Source organism: Dipteris shenzhenensis, chromosome 17 (genome assembly GCF_047967505.1).
Source record: "Dipteris shenzhenensis isolate YYH24624 ecotype China chromosome 17, Dip_SZ_1.0, whole genome shotgun sequence".
NCBI classification, from domain to species: Eukaryota; Viridiplantae; Streptophyta; class Polypodiopsida; order Gleicheniales; family Dipteridaceae; genus Dipteris; species Dipteris shenzhenensis.
This window is the reverse complement of record NC_141612.1, coordinates 31,910,809-31,927,763: the sequence shown is the minus strand read 5'-3', so window position 1 is coordinate 31,927,763 and position 16,955 is coordinate 31,910,809. Positions and strand designations below refer to the sequence as shown.

The following is a 16,955-nucleotide window of genomic DNA, read 5'->3' as shown; positions in this document are numbered from 1 at the left end:
ACCTACTCATCGACAAAGGCAGTAAAAGGAAAGACCCACATGAAGCCTATTCACGCAAAAGGTCATCTGTCAAGCACTTAAAATGTTTCTAGATGCTATATGCATGTCATAGATGAACACATGACAAAGCTCAATCCAAAAATTCAGGGTTCAATGTGTAGTCAAAAGAATATTGGCTATACGATTCATCCACCAATAAGAATTTGTGAACCAACACACGTTCTAGTAACATGATTTTAAGAAAGATTTGAACCCATAGTCAAAGTTCCTACTCTCATTGAAACACCCTGCAACGAAGAAGAGGAAAAAGAAGTAGAGGAGGTATGAGCTCCACATCCCTACGAGCCACCACAATCGGACTAAATAGGATTGGACTATCTAGAGTCAAGGCCGTGCTAAATTAAGAACTAGGATTGGATGGGCATAGTCTAGCCTAAGCTTGGATCAGCCTATGGTTGAGATTGGAGCTAGCATGGAGGTTTAGATCCAATGGACAAGAGCTGACCCATGAAAGGAAAAGCTAAAGCAAGATATACTAGGAAAAGCTGTATTACAATTGACGTAACATTTCCTTCCCCTTAAGAATGGTTTACATCCTCGAAAACAAAATTGGAAAATCTCCTCTGGAGATTGCTTACCCTTTCCCAAGTTGAACTCTCTTCAGGTCTATCTTTCCACTTAACCAGACATTCCTGCCATATTGTATGTCGCGTTCTTTTCTCTTATCTGAAATTCTTTCTAGTTCATGTGGTAAAGATGCAGGTTCACTAAGTTCAACCATGACTTCATTTCCAATGAGATTATCATCATCTCCTAACAACACACATTTCATTAATTTTGGACTTGTCAATGTATAAATTCATTTTTATAGGTACATTAGGACTAGTTTCTGGATAAACTTTAAGAAAAAACCCTACTATTTAAAATACACATAAAAACATCAAAACTAGCAATTTTTAAGAGTTTTGTGAAGAAAATAAAATTTAAATTATAAAGTTTAACGTGACACAATTTACATAAAAACACTTGTAAACTCTCATTAATAGTTACATCAAAAGACTTAATTTTTTCTTAATTATTTACTTAATTTATTATAATTTAAATTAATAAAAATAATTTAAATGCATGAATAAATTAAATGTATGTATGGCCCATGCATGACATTAATTTATCATAAGAGTCGTCTAATGTATGTATGTATGGCCCATGCATGACATTAATTTACCATAAGAGTCCTCTAAAATCTTCAAGATATCATAACGGTATCAATAAACACCTTTTGAGAGTTTAAAAACTCCAAAATCTAATAGATATGGCATCACACACGACGCTGCACATGCATGCATGGAGCGTACATGTCCTTGGTTCATCGATGGAAGGCCATTAATACATATGGTGGGACTGGTGCACTGCACTTGTCCACGTGGCATGGACATGCCCGTAGGGCTTTTAGTTTACCCGTGTCCGTGTGGGATTCACGCTGTGGCTGTTGACAAAGGGAAGGAAGAGGGAAAGAGAGAAGGGGAGGGAGGTAAGAAAGAGAGGAAAAGGAAGAGGAAAGGGGAGGGGAGGGGGAAGGGAAGGAGAAGGGGAAGGGAAAGGGGAAGGGAAGAGGAGGGGGAGAGAGAGAGAGAGAGAGAGAGAGAGAGAGAGAGAGAGAGAGGGGAGGGGAGTTGAGGGGAAGGGAAGGGTAGGGTGAGGAAGGGAAGGGGAGGGAAGGGGGATGTGGAGGAGAGGGGAAGGGGGAAGGGGTAAGGGGAGGGGAGGGGGAAGGGGAGGGGAGACGTGAGGAAGCGAAGGAGTGGAAAGGGTGCCTCCCTAATGCATGCTTTGGCGGCCGTGGGCCACCAAGCCCCTAATGCATGCTCTAGGAAGGGGAGGAAAGGGGTGAGGAAGGGAAGGGGAGGGGAGGGGGTTCACTAATACATGCTCTGGCGGCCGCAGCCACAGCCACAGCCGCCAAGTCTTTGCACCCAAAAAAAAAAAAAAAAATCGTTTTACGTTTGGCAGTCGCAGCCGTGGCCGCCCAATTTGTGCTTTGGATTAGAAGGGGGAGAGGTGAAGGGAAGAGAGAGGGGAGGGAGAAGAGAGAGGGAGAGGGGAGGGGAAGAGAAGAGAGAGAGAGGGGAGAGGAAGAAGAGGGAGAAGAGAGAGGGAGAGGGAAGCGGAAGGGAAGAGAGCGAGAAAAGAGAGGGAGAAGGGAGAGAAAGAAGAGGAAAGAAAGAAAGAAAGAAGAAAGAAAGTGTATTATTGTCCACTAAAGGCCAAAATGGGCCCATGGGACATCAAGAACTCTGCATACAAGATAGCACAAAATCAACGTGCCACAAAGAAGAGGCATCGTCGAATATCATCTAAGTGCTACGCAATACAATGCAAGTGAAAGTACATAATGTCAAATCTGAGCCTAAATACAAAGTAAACTAGATGCAAGGAAACCGCCCCTGGGTGCAAAATGGGGGGATGAGTACAATATGCCAATGCAAAGATACAAGTCCAGGTGTCACGGAGTCTGAGAACCAAAATAATACTGGAAATCCTGTCCATCGACTCTGCCTCCTGCTATGAGAGTACAAATCTGAGCAAAGGTGAAATCTGAAAAATTTGATGCGGTAAAATCAGATGGAATCTCCAGGATGGGATGGTCTTACTATTGAATTCTTTCTTGCATAGTGGGATATCCTAAAATCAACTTTGCCGCGCATGATCAATTCTGCTTGGAAAATCAGCACATGCCGGATTCCTGGAAAAAAGGGATTGTAAAACTTGTTCCCAAGAAACAAATACGTGAATCCTTGGCTGATTGGAGGCCTATCACTCTCATGCCTATTATTTACAAGATCATCACTAAAATGGTGGTTTATCGTATTAAAGGGTATCTACATGATGGCCTTCATCCTGCACAATATGGGTTGTTCCTTGCCAGCATATCACATATAAGATTGCAAATGCTTATGTTAGAATAGAATATGACAAATACACAGAGCAGGATGTTTTATTACTGCAGGTTGACATTGCCAAGGCATTTGACACAATCCAATATCACAGACTATGCATGCCTTGGGTTTTACGTTTGGCAGTCGCAGCCGTGGCCGCCCAATTTGTGCTTTGGATTAGAAGGGGGAGAGGTGAAGGGAAGAGAGAGGGGAGGGAGAAGAGAGAGGGAGAGGGGAGGGGAAGAGAAGAGAGAGAGAGGGGAGAGGAAGAAGAGGGAGAAGAGAGAGGGAGAAGAGAGAGGTAGATAGATAGATAGATAGTTTTTTTAACGTCGTAGGAACAATCCCAAGGAGAAGAGAGAGGGAGAGGGAAGCGGAAGGGAAGAGAGCGAGAAGAGAGAGGGAGAAGGAAGAGAAAGAAGAGGAAAGAAAGAAAGAAAGAAGAAAGAAAGTGTATTATTGTCCACTAAAGGCCGAAATGGGCCCATGGGACATCAAGAACTCTGCATACAAGATAGCACAAAATCAACGTGCCACAAAGAAGAGGCATCGTCGAATATCATCTAAGTGCTACGCAATACAATGCAAGTGAAAGTACATAATGTCAAATCTGAGCCTAAATACAAAGTAAACTAGATGCAAGGAAACCGCCCCTGGGTGCAAAATGGGGGGATGAGTACAATATGCCAATGCAAAGATACAAGTCCAGGTGTCACGGAGTCTGAGAACCAAAATAATACTGGAAATCCTGTCCATCGACTCTGCCTCCTGCTATGAGAGTACAAATCTGAGCAAAGGTGAGGTGAGCGGCTGGTGGGGCGAGATCTCCATGAGTAAGTCTCCTCCGAAAAGCTACCATCATCCTGGATCGTCTGGAGATGAAGCGGCGAGTACGTCCCCTATGTAACAAGATCCTGCGGCGTCTACAAACCATCTCATATGTACATCCACAGGGTGGAGGCATGTGTCCTAAAGCATACCCTTTACTAATCCTATCTCGTGTTGCATATGTCATGGTGAAGACCGGTCCCCTGAAAACTGCCCCCAAATAAGTGTACTCTCTAACAAGCTCAATGGGCTGTCCGTCATAAGTGAAGCAAAACTCATCTGTGCTGTAAATACGATCAAGGTTATGGTGTTGAAAACCATAACCTTGGTCTTGCCAAGGTTTACGGTCAACCCCCTGTCCTGGCAAAACCTGTGGAGTGCCTCAATATGTGCCAGGAGGCCCTGAGCAGTAGAGGAAATGAGAACCACATCGTCCGCATACAGGAGGATAGGAATGGAGGATCCTGAGAGAGTAGAGCCCACACCGCCTGTCATCTGTACAAACATCTCTAGCTCATCAATATATAATCCAAAGAGAGTAGGAGAGAGCGGGCAACCCTGCTTCACCCCAATCGTGCTGCATACCTCCTCTGAGAGCCCCTCACGTGTCGGAACCCGACCACTGACCCTCTCATACAAAGCCATGATAGCCCACTATATCTCTCCACTGAAGCCCATATGGTGAATCCTCTGAAACAATCTGAATCGCAGAACTGTGTCAAATGCCTTCCTGAAGTCCACGAAGCAACAATAAAGCCGTTGCCTTCGTGACTTCGCCTCCTCTACCAGTGCCCTGAGTGTGAGGATGTGGTCAAGTGTCGAATGATCCCTGCGAAATCCAGCCTGCCCTCTGGCTCTGAGTCCTGTTGTCTCGGCATGGTCATTTATACGGCTTTCCAAAACTGATGCATAGATCTTGGCCATAACATGGCCAATCATGATGGTCCTGTAATTCGACGGCTCCATAGGGTCCCCCGACTTGTGGATAGGTACTATGGTATTGCCTAACCAGGACTGTGGTAGGCCTGTACAAACAGACTCATTGAAGAGATGGGAAAGAACAAAATCTAAGGCATCAATCCCATGGATTACATACTCCGCTTGCAATCCATCATGATCCTTAGCTCTCCCGTTCTTCAATCGGTGGACTGCTGCACGGACACTCTCTGGTGTGAAGAGACTAGATGAAGCTGGCCTAGGGGAATGGGATAAATCGATGGCTGGCTGATCTGGAACATCGTATAGAGCTGAAGTATATGCAGACCAAACACGTGGATCTGTGAGGGGGCTCTGAGACTTCGAGCGGAGGAATTTTCTTCAGAATTCCTTGGAGTCACAGCTGAAAAGCAAGCTTCTTAGCTCCTCCTCATTCCGGGCTAGAAATTGGCGTTTCTTGCGCCTAACCAACCACTTGTAGTCTCTCTTGGTTTCGGCAAGGAGGGGAGACTTCTCCTCGGTCTCAAGGTGAAGTTTCTTGCGGAGTTCCTTACACTCCTCGTCATACCAACCGTTGCAAGGAACAAGACCAACCGGTGGGGGACTAGACGAATGACATGTGGCAGGGAACGACATGTGAGCGGCAGAAACGAGTGAAGTATGTACAAGTTCCCACCGGTCCTCCGTGGATGGTAGAGCATCTAATAGATGAGGATGGAGTAGGCGGCTGAGGTTCTGGCTATATACATCATCGAACTGGTGGTCAAAATGAACCTCATAATAGGGTTGGCGGTCGTGAAAACGAGGGGGGGTGGGTCATGGGAGACATGAGTCAAAGTAAAGTGGATGAGTGCATGGTTGGCAGAGGGCATGAAGGGGCTAACAGTAAGGCTATGGATGGAAGGGACTAGAGTCGGGGGACCTATGATGTAGTCGATCACGCTAGTACCACGCCCAGAAGCAGAAGAGAATGTAGGCATGGAAGACTGTGGCCACCTGGACAAGCCGTTATAAATGACCATACTGTGCGAGGTGAGGAGCTCTAGTAACTGACGTCCCTGATCTGTGGGCTGTATTGTGCAGTCTGATGAAGTCCGACAGAGGCTATCCTCGTGAAATGCTTGGAGTATGACCGGATCCTCCATGAAGTCATAAGTGAGGGCCTGTCTGTTTGAGGTTCTCGCGTTGAAGTCTCCTAAAAGGATGACTTCTCCGCGATGTGAAAAATCTGCAATGTCCGCTGAGAGATCTTCAAATATGGACTGGCCTGGTCCAGTGGAAGAATAGATCGACTGCGCCGGGGGGAAGTAGCAAACTGCAATAAAAAGAGAGGAAGGAGAGGGGACGGGAGGGGAGAAGAGAGACGGAGAGGAGAGGGGAGAGAAAGGGGAAAGCGAAGGGAGGGGAATGTGAGAATCTATATATAAGCCACGGAACCCCTAAAGTTTTGAATTTCTCTCTCTTTTTCCTCTCCCCCTCTCCCTCTCCCTCTCCCTCCCTAGAATTCGAACGTCTCACTCTCTCTTCTCGCCATTCCCTCCCTTCCCTCTCCTAGAATTCAAACTTTCCGCTTCCCTCTCCTCTCCTCGTTTGAATTCAAAATTTTTAGGGTTTCATGGCTTATGTATAGACATTCCCCTCCCGTCTCCCTCCCTTTGCTTTCCCCTTCCTCTCCCCTCTCCCTCTCTCCGCTCCTCTCCCTCGCTCTTCTCCCCTCTCATCCCCTCTTCTCCCTCTCTTCCCTCTTCTTTCTCTCCTCTCTCCCTCTCTCTTCTCCCTCTCTTCCCTTCTGCTCCCCTCTCCCTCTCTTTTCTCCCTCCTCTTCTTCCTCTCCTCTCTCCCTCCCCTCTCTCCCTTCAATCCTCCCCCTTCCAATCCAAAACACAAATTGGGCGGCAGCGGTCGCCAAACACCAAAAAAATTTTTTTTTAATAAAATAAAAGTAAATAAATAAATAAATATGTATGTATGTTTGTATTTTTGGGAGTTTTGGAGGGGCTTAGCGGCAGCGACGGCCGTGGCCGCCAAAGCATGTATTATTAAGCCCCCTCCCCTCTCCTTCCCTTCCTCACTCCTTCCCCCCCCTTCCCCCTTCCCTCCTCTCCAATTTTCCTTTCCTTCTATTGTTTCTTTAGGCGCTCGGCGGCCGCGGCTGCCAGAGCATGCATTAGGGAGACCCCCTCCCCACTCCTTTCCTTCCTCACCCCTCCCCTTCCCCCTTTCCCTCCCCCCCCTTACCCTCCCCTCCCCTCCCCATCCCCGTTCCCCTTCCCTTCCTCGCCCCTCTCCATTCCCCTCCCCTTCCTCCCTCCCCCTCCTCTCCCCTTCCCCCTTTCTCACCCCTCTCCCTTTCCCTGCCCTCCCCATCCCCATTCCCCTTCGCTCCCCTCGCCTTCCTCCCTTCCCCTCCTCTCTCTTCCCCCTTCCTTACCCTACCCTTCCCTTCCCTTCCCTTCCCCTTCCCCTCCCCTCCCCTTCCCCCTTCCTCCCCCCCCCCCCCCTCTTTCTCTCTCTCTCTCTCTCTCTCCCTCCTCTGCCCTTCCCCTTCTGCTTCCCTTCCGTTCCCTTCCCCCTCCCCCTCCCCTTTCCTTTCATTTCCCCTTCCTTTTCCTCTCTTTCTTACCTCCCTCCCTTTCTCTCTTTCCCTCTCCCTCCCCTCTATGAACAGTCGTCGCAGTGTGAATCCGACAATGACATGGATCGACTAAAAGCCCTACAGACATGCCCATGCCACATGGACAAGTGCAGCGCACTGGTCCCACCATATGTATCAATGGACTTCCATCGATGAACCAAGGACATGTACGTTCCACGCATGCATATGCAGCATCGGGTGTGACTCCATATATACCAGATTTTAGAGTTTTTAAACTCTCAAAAGGTATTTATTAATACCGTTATGATATCTTGAAGATTTTAGAGGACTCTTATGGTAAACTAATGTCATGCATGGGCCATACATACATACATACATGCATACATATAATTTTTTCATACATTGAAGTTATTTTTATTAATTTAAATATAATTAAATTATTAATTTTTATTAAATTTAAATTGTTATTAAGTGCAACATTATAGAGAGAGATTCTGAAATTTATTATGCGGAAATGACAATGCCAAAAAGTAAACTTTTGATTCTCGAACGACATTTTCATAAAGTAAACTTTGGGAAGGAGTTTTAGGATTAGTCCAAATGTAGACATATGAGTCAAAAATTAATGAAATATGTGTTTAACTTCCTTTTTAGCCTACTTACATGAAAAACTGGATGTACTTTACATCCCTCTAGTAAGGCTAATTTGTAAGCAAGTTCTCCAATTCTCTTAAGTATTATGAATGGTCCACAATACCTAGGAGACAACTTTAGACATTATCCTGTTTTTAAGGATTCTGAAGATACAGCTACCTTGAGATAGACTCTCTCATTTACTTCAAACTCCAACCTTCTACGGTGGGGATTTGCATAACTTTGTACTCTATGCTGAGCTCTTCTTATGCTATCTTTAGCTAACTTAAGAATTTAATTTATATCTTTAAGAAAGTCTTTGGCTGATTGAACCCTCTCTTTTTCGAGTCCCACTGCCATTGGGGCTCTGGGTTGAAATCCATACATCATCATGAATGAAGTAAAATCTGTAGCTGAATGTTTGGCACTGTTATATGCAAATTCTAATATGCGCAAGTACTATTCCAAATTAGTTTGCCGTTTACTTACATATGCTTGAAGCATATCCTCAATGATCTAATTGACCCTTTTAGTTGACCATCACTCTGTGGATGATCCGCAGTGCTCATATTCAAAGTAATTTCCAACCTCATAAACACAGCCCTCCAAAAATGGCTGTTAAATTTGCTATCCTGATCACTAACAATACCGGCTGGTAGCTCGTACAACCTATAGATATGCTCCACAAATAGGTTTGCTCATTCAAAAATTTTAACATCTTCATTGGTTGGAATAAAGTGAGCCATCTTAGTCAATCAATCCACAATTACCCACACAGAGTTGTGACCCCTCTGTGTCCTAGGTAATCCCACAATAAAATCCATGAAGATGCTTTCCCATTTGCAAGATGGAATCTCCAATGGTTGTAGAAGACCTCCTACCTTAAGGCGTTCAACCTTATTGACCTGGCATTTTGGCACTTCAATACATAGTCTTGGATGTCCTTACCTATTCCAGGCCAAAAGAATTGTCTTTTCAAAAGCGCATACGTCTTCTCAATTCCCGGGTGTCCAGCACTCGGACTATCATGACACTAAAAAAGAATTTGGTGCCTAATGTCATTATTGTCCCGGACACATACTCTACCCTTGTAGAGCAGGTAGCCATCTTTAATAGTATGTTCTCTCCACTTGAGTCCTTTATCACCAACCTGTGGTGTGTCACCATTTCCATGTGACTCCTCAGTGAAAGTCTCTCGATTAGTTGGATCCCTCTTCACAATTGCTTTCCATATTTCAGAAAAGTAAGGATCAACTCACATTTTTCCTTTAAGGACTTGGGAAATCATTTTGAAATTGAGTAAAACTCAATTCATTAACAACTGCGATTCGGCTAAGGGAGTTTGCTACCACATCAAACTTCCCCTTCCGATATGTCTGTTGTATATCAAACTCTGGCATTAATTCAGCCTATCTAGCTTGTCTACCTTTAAGCTCTACCTGATTGCAAACCCACTTAATGCTTTCTTGATCAAAGATGATCTCGAATTTGGCACTATACAAATAGTGCCTTCACTTCTTCAAAGCATAGACTATAGCATACAGTTCCTTCTCATATGCTGAGTAATTCCGTTGGGCACGGTCTAACTTCTTGCTTTCAAAAGCCACTGGTCGACCCTTTTGTAAAAGTACCACCCCGACAACAAAATCACTAGCATCTCTCTCAACCACGAATGGTTCATTGGGATCCACTACCTTTAAGACAGGAGCTGCTGCTATAGCTACTTTTAATTTTGCAAAACTCCTTTTTTGAGGTTCATCCCATATGAAGATACTTTCCTTCCCCTTTAGCTGGTCGGTCATCGGAACAACAATCTTAGTATTACATCCACAATTTCATAGAGGACTCTGCTGCTCGATTCCACCCTGCCACGTATCCCATGTAGCGTGAACTTGCTCTCCTTCAAGCTCCTTCTGGAATCCTCCTCCTAGCCTAGTGCTTGCCACGTGTTGTCCTCTTGAGTGCCATGTGTCCATATGGACCTTAGAACCTCTATGCCCCTTTAGGCCTTACCTTTGCACTCCATGTTGTTGCCTAGGCTTAGGGTAGTCCCTAGTCCCCGACCCTCTACACTCCCATTTGAAGCAAGCACTATTGAGCCCTCTTGGTTTCCCATCCTCTATCGTGACCTTGGTACTACAGTTGACATAACAGTTGCTATTTGTGTGTTGATTAGTCTATGATTCTTGCTCAAGAGGCTACACCCTAACGAGGTTCGTTAAACGTGACTTGACCTAGTTGGGGCTGTTTTGATGGACACCTTTCTTCAAGAAAAGATAAACTTCCGAGATAATCCATGAGGACCTTGGAGTAATCTAACACATTAGTTCATGACCCAACATATAGTTTTGTTAAACCTCTGAGATCATGAGATTACAAACCCAAGATAAAAAATCCTGCTTGCCCCTAATGATCTTTCAAGAGTTGCTTGGTATTGCACCAAAGCAATCTAGAGGGGTGGGGGAGGTAGTGAATCAATCCTTCATCTTCTAGATGTCCACCTAGGTCTAGGTACTCACCTAATATGAGGAGCTGGGAACAATAGGATAGGTGAAGCATCAATGCTTTTGCATATGCTTCAGCCATCTATCCCCTAGATCGATGAGATGATGTGGCAATTGGACATGCCGCCTAGGTGGTGATTCTTAGACTTCTATTAACGTACTGCTGATATGGGCTGCAGCTACTTACATGGAAACCATATTGCTGGCATGGTAGGGTCAACAAATGATGTGGCAAGGTCGACAAATGATGTGGGAGGGTCAGCAAGTGATGTGGCAGTCTGCTGATGTGGCAGTTGGTGATGTGGTGGTCATCCACGTATACAACCGGCCAAGTGGAAGGTCGGCCACATGCCTCGTCAGCCTATTTATTAATAATTGGTTTGGCACAACCCTCCATGAGTTATTTAAAATAGGAGTTTCACTCCCTCACCATACAATCACTTCCCAATCCCTCATCCAGTGAAAAGCTGAAATCTAAAGCATATTGAGCCCTTCATAGGCATCACTTGGTCCATCACACTTCTGTTTCAAGGACGGTGGTTTGGAAGCAACTACCAGAAGTATGCAGACATTGGATAGGACCTTTTTTGTAGCTTCGTACCTGCTTTTTCCTAACCCCTTCCTCCTCTCATTCACCCCCACACCCAGCTTGCAGGCCATGTAGCTTCGTACCTGCTTTTTCCTAACCCCTTCCTCCTCTCATTCACCTCCCACACCCAGCTTGCAGGCCATACCTGCTCACCCAACCCTTTTTCTGGCCATACTTGCTCACTCCAAACCCCTATCTCAGCCCATACAGCTCTTCCCTCCCCTCTTCCCTCCCTTCTCTATCTGTCATACAGCACACGCACCCCCCTCCACCCCTCCTTCCCTCCCTCGCCCTCTATCCAGACCCTCCCTATCCATCATACCCCCCCCCCCCCCTTTCCCTCCCTCGTCGTCTATCCAGCCCCTCCCTATCTGCCCAACAGCCCACCCCTCACCCCTCACCCCTCCCTATCTGCCCAACAGACCACCCCTCACCCCTCTGAAATTCCCTCCAGCACTAGCCCCCCAATCTGTTATACATTCCCCCCTCACCCCTCAGTGATCCCCTACAGCCCCCTACCTATCTCTCGTACAGCCCCTCCACCCCTCTCTCCTCCCCTCAGCCCTCCTCCCTATCTGCCGTACAGCCCCTCCTCACTCCCTTTGCAAATACCCTCATACCCTCCTATCTGGCATCCAGCCCTCCCCCAACACCCCAAATCCTCTGTGAGTCCCTCATCCCCCTCCTGCAGAAAATGTTTTAATTCTTCCTATCGTAGTCATGAAAGAAGAACATTGGAGAGCACATCCCCCACTCTTATAAATTCACACCCTATCAAGAGTATTTTGGCAGAAGAAGGTTCCCTTGTTTCGGAAGATACCGTATTTTGAATTCATTTCTAAGGTTTTACTTCATAATCAAAGAATGAATAAATTTGCACAAATGTAAGGCACAACGTGATAGACCACATTGCATCTATTTCATCTTTGTCATGACATTTGAGACTAGAAGAATTTTCTCTGAGAAAATAGAATGGCCCTCAAGTTGTTAAGCTCATGAATGAAGTATAATGTATTTTGACAGCCATCAAGTGTCAACGATTCTAATATAATTGTCTTCCACCAAGCAAATTTTCCCTTTGCTGCTGTGAAAACCTATAGACAGAGACGTACATGTGACATGTTTGAAATCCAAAACTTACATCTTTTGAGTACGCTTTCGATTCGCACCAGCAGCCACTAACAGCAAAGGGTGGGTGGCAGCTTCAATCATTTGCACTGCCTTTTTTATGGCTTTCTCTTCAGCTATTGGACGCCTAACAGGATGCACAGGAAAGAGTTCTCCTTCTGTGATTGTACCAGCTATGTCCTCAGGCAGTTCCAAGTGTACAGCACCAGGCCGTTCTTCTTCTGCTTGTCGTACAGCTTCTCTAATTAAAGAAGGGATAAGATCACCATCTGCAATTTGCTTTGTAAACTGCAAAACAATTTACAAAGTTAATATGCTGGTCCGTCATGATACACTTAGTTGTGAGAGCAAACTCTTTCACCACATGTCTAGTTCACAAATTCATCTCTGACCAAAAACAATCCGATAAAAGATATATCATTTCTAACCATGCTTTTCAATGGCACCAACCTCTCAAAGAACTTTTTAAGCAATGCATATAGATACTCTACTGCCATTATTGTGCATGACAATAACAGTGGTAAGATTCATTTGCAAACATTATGGTAGCTTGAAATCACCTTTGTAACGGGTCTCATGTTCTCAACAATATCAACTATCTGAAATGAACCCTGCTTGCTCTTGCGAATAGGCTTTTGACCTGTTATCATCATCTGTGTATCAAACCCAATACAGAAAGTTAGGAATCAAAGGTATTCTTCAAAACAGTTGCGTTTTGTTGCCTTTCGACCTGTTATCATCATCTGTGTATCAAACCAAATACAGAAAGTTAGAAATCAAAGGTATCCCTTCAAAACGGTTGCCTACTGTTGCATGAAATCAGACCATTTGGTCAAGGGAACTTACAATGCATAGAAATGCACATTTAACTGCAGATATTTGAAATAAATGAATTTTAAATAAGGAATCGTGACAGCAAACCAATTCGTCTTAGAAATTAAAAAAACAAATCTCAGTACAAATGATATGCTTTGTTAGGATAGCTAGGCAATGCCCAGTTGTGTGCATTTAACTGCAGATATTTGAAATAAATGAATTTTAAATAAGGAATCGTGACAGCAAACCAATTCGTCTTAGAAATTAAAAAAACAAATCTCAGTACAAATGATATGCTTTGTTAGGATAGCTAGGCAATGCCCAGTTGTGAGCCACATATAAGGACTGTGGAACTAATGTAAGAGGAGGGGACACATGCCCACATGGGGCTGTGCGTAGGAGCAATTTAGGGCTGTTTTGGCAAGCCCTTCATGTGCAGCTTTGGGCTGCCTAGGGCAAGCCTTTTTAGGGCTGACTATCAGCATCTAACCCAAACAGCTACTCCTCCAGTCCAATCTTTAGTGCTGGCTCGGGGGAGGCCCATCTTCACCTCTCCTCGTCCCACTCAAGCCTTCCACAGGCACGCAGAAGAGAAGGAGAAGCAGGTCTTGAACAAAGCTTACTGTTCTCCAGCCATACTTGGCTGTGGTTTTGGTCCAGCCCCTTTAGATGATGTACGGAGCAGCATCTTGTGCTTTCAGCCCGCAATTTGCTGGATCATGATTTTAAGTTTCCTTTTCCTATTCTCATATCGTTTGCTTTTGATGCACTGATCGGTGTAAGATTGGAGGAGTTTGAAGTGTTTTGTCCATCAACATACTCCTGCAGACTAATATTAAATTTGTGGGTCATGCTCTAACTGATATTGGAGCCAAAGGTTTTACTCTTGTGATTTCCATTAAGATCTGCAGGAATCCCTATCATGAAAGAAGGAGACTCCCATCCAATTATTGTTCCCTCAAGAAGAACTGAAACAGTGTCATTTCAATTTGCTGTATCCATTTCCAACCTTGATGGATCAGAAAATCTGGACGGTACCAACTATTCACTTTGCAACGTGAAGACATGCAGCCATACAGTGGGATGGAGGACCTAGAAGGACACCAGTGGCGTATAGAAAGACAACAGACATAGTCATGGGCATAGAAGTGACAACAGCAAGTAGGACGAGTGTGAAAACCAAGATGCAACTGCCCCTTATCTCAACATCAGGGTGACGGAAGACTCTCAACAATCCCTCATATCCACCCTGATCCACCTGGCTACTTCCAGTTGGTGATTCTGTTTTGCTTTTTAAAAAGAAAAATGGAAATCTGAGGTTGGATAAGAACGCTTACAATACGGAAGTAACCTTCAGCACAAAGCTCTGAAAACTTCAAGCATTTGTGATTTCAATAAGGTATTCTTGAGATTTAAAACCTTTCAAAAGACTAATATCTCTTGCACATCTTTCAATAGGTTTGGATGGAGCTGTGCAATTTGCAAGCTCAAAGTAACAGGGATAGTTTTATTGCAAATGTAAAAGTAACTGAAACATAAAGAAAAGATGCAATAAGTATAGCATTGGATTTCCATCATTTCAAATTGAGGGACAGGGCTGTCCATGAAAAAGGTAGAACTGGAAAGCAGCACTATTCACATCCACTAATTTCCCATCACCTAGTTGCACTTGGAACTTGGAGACACAAAAGAAAGAAAGCACAAAGTTGCAAAAATGGAGGCATGAGGAAACTATATGCCATGGGAGGGCTGCAAATTTTTTTACAGATGCAAATCCAGGATGCTACACATGTGCCAGATGTCCCAAGGAAAAAGAGATTTAAACGAATAAGAAATTTAAATGAACCCTTGACTTTATGAGTATAAAGCGAACAGCTCCTTGTTACCATAGGGAAGCCCGCCAATTGGGCATAAGCTGCAGCAGTTGCAAAGTTAGTTGCACCAGGGCCCAGGGTGGACAGGCAGACACCCACATTCCCAGTGAGCCGACCTAAAGTTGCAGCCATAAATCCAGCTGCTTGTTCGTGCCTTGTCAATACCAATTTTATTTTTGAACCTTTCAAAGAATCCAGAAGGTCTAGATTTTCCTCCCCAGGTATTCCAAAAATGTATCTGCCCATTAAAGAAAATAGAGTCATACACAAATATAGTAAATGAAGAGCACTGAACTCTATTTACAATAAACAATATATATAATTTAAAAGGATCAGTCTCTGATCATGTAAAAGTCTAAAATAGAGTTCAAGTACAATAAGCAAAATAGAAATTTGTTCCCACCAGTAGTCCAACATTAGCAAGCAAATTATTAGTTGCTCTCATTCTCATTCATATATACATAAGTATCCATTATATCATATCAATCTACATGAAGTACATGCATGCACACATATATAATAGGCATGTGCTCCTACATGCACCTAAATAGTTTTTATTTTTTTAAAAGCACGTGTGCATGTGAGTTTGGCGTGCATGCGCGTGCGCGTGTGTGTTTGGCATTGCTCCCATACTAGTGATTTTTTATTTTCCTTGGGCAGCATAAGCGAATTAGATTTCCAAATGCTATCTTTGGAAAGTTCTTCTGGCTCTTTGGGATACACCCACCCAGACAGGATTTTGATTGAATTTTTACTTGGGTTGGCCACTGAGCACTCTGGACTCTATGGAAGGAGAGAAATCATAGAGTCTTTGGTGATCCTACTTTTACACTTTTCTCTTTCTTTAGGTACTCTCTACAGCAATCTTTCTATGATTGCTTGCAAACTAAGTACATAAACTATGATGTATATATGTCATATATTGAGATCTTCTTGTGATGTATTTTCCCACATCCTCTTTTTGGGATTGTGATTCTGTAATACAAATCAACAAAATTTTCACCAAAAAAAAAAAAAAGTGTGTGTGTGTGTGTGTGTGTTCAGTACCTGGGTTCGCTACTGGGCAGTCTGGACTCTCTGGAAAGCTACAAATCACAGAGTCTTTGGTGATCCAGTCTTTCTACTTTTGTTTTCTTCCATTGTTCTTTGCAGCAATCACTCTTCAATTGTTTGCAAACTCACTGCATAGATCAGGATGTATATTTGTCCTACATGGACATTTTCGCTTGATGTACTATTTTAGCTTACAAGTTTTTTTCTGGATAGCTATCTTGTAATATAAAGCACTCAAAGTTTTCACTTAAAAAAAAAACAAAAAGAGCGTGTGTTCAATACATGGATTTTGACTTGTTCTTTATCTGGGTTCGCTATTGGGCACTTTGCACTCTCTGGGAAGCTAGAAACCACAGAGTCTTTGGTGATTCAGTTTTTTATACTTTTGTTTTCTTTTGTCGTTCTTTGCAGCAATCACTCTTCGATTGTCTGCAAACTCATTGCATAGATCAAGATGCATATTTGTCCTACATGGAAATTTTCTCTTGATGTAATATTTCAGCTTACCAGTTTTTCATGGGATAGCTATCTTGTAATATAAAGCACTCAAAGTTTTCACTAAAAAAAAAGTGTGTTCAGTACATAGACTCTGATATATACTTGTCATATACTGAGATATTTTCTTGATGTATTTTGGCACATCCCATTTTGGGATAGTGACTTTGTAATATAAAGCAACAAATATTTCCACCCAAAAACAAAAAGAAGCAAAAAAGTGTGCGTGTGTGTTTCATTCCAAAGGAATTACGCTTGTTTGTGATGTGCTTCATGATGATGGTACTCTTTTCCTTTGGTGGCCAGACAGTATGGATTGGGGATGACCCCTATGGCACTATATTTCTCATATGCTTTATTCCTTTTTGCCAGTACCTAGGTTAGAGCTTATGTATCACCTTAATGATTGATCCTTGCATCGCCAGGGTTCTTCTACTCGCCCATTACGCCAAAGGAATTACGCTTGTTTGTGATGTGCTTCATGATGATGGTACTCTTTTCCTTTGGTGGCCAGACAGTATGGATTGGGGATGACCCCTATGGCACTATATTTCTCATATGCTTTAT

At 43.7% G+C, this 16,955-nt stretch overlaps 1 protein-coding gene across 1 annotated transcript in view; it reads right to left on the bottom strand.

Annotated features, from left to right (window-relative positions):
- Positions 1-16,955, bottom strand: part of LOC147891993 (uncharacterized) — a 341,384-nt gene that overhangs the window by 314,740 nt on the left and 9,689 nt on the right. Inside the window, exons 2-4 of the mRNA XM_087388335.1 lie at positions 14,853-15,078; positions 12,711-12,803; positions 12,164-12,438 (exon numbers count right to left, since the gene is read on the bottom strand). Coding sequence (XP_087244461.1) covers positions 12,164-12,438; positions 12,711-12,803; positions 14,853-15,078 — 594 coding nt within the window. The remainder of the gene's footprint in view (positions 1-12,163; positions 12,439-12,710; positions 12,804-14,852; positions 15,079-16,955) is intronic.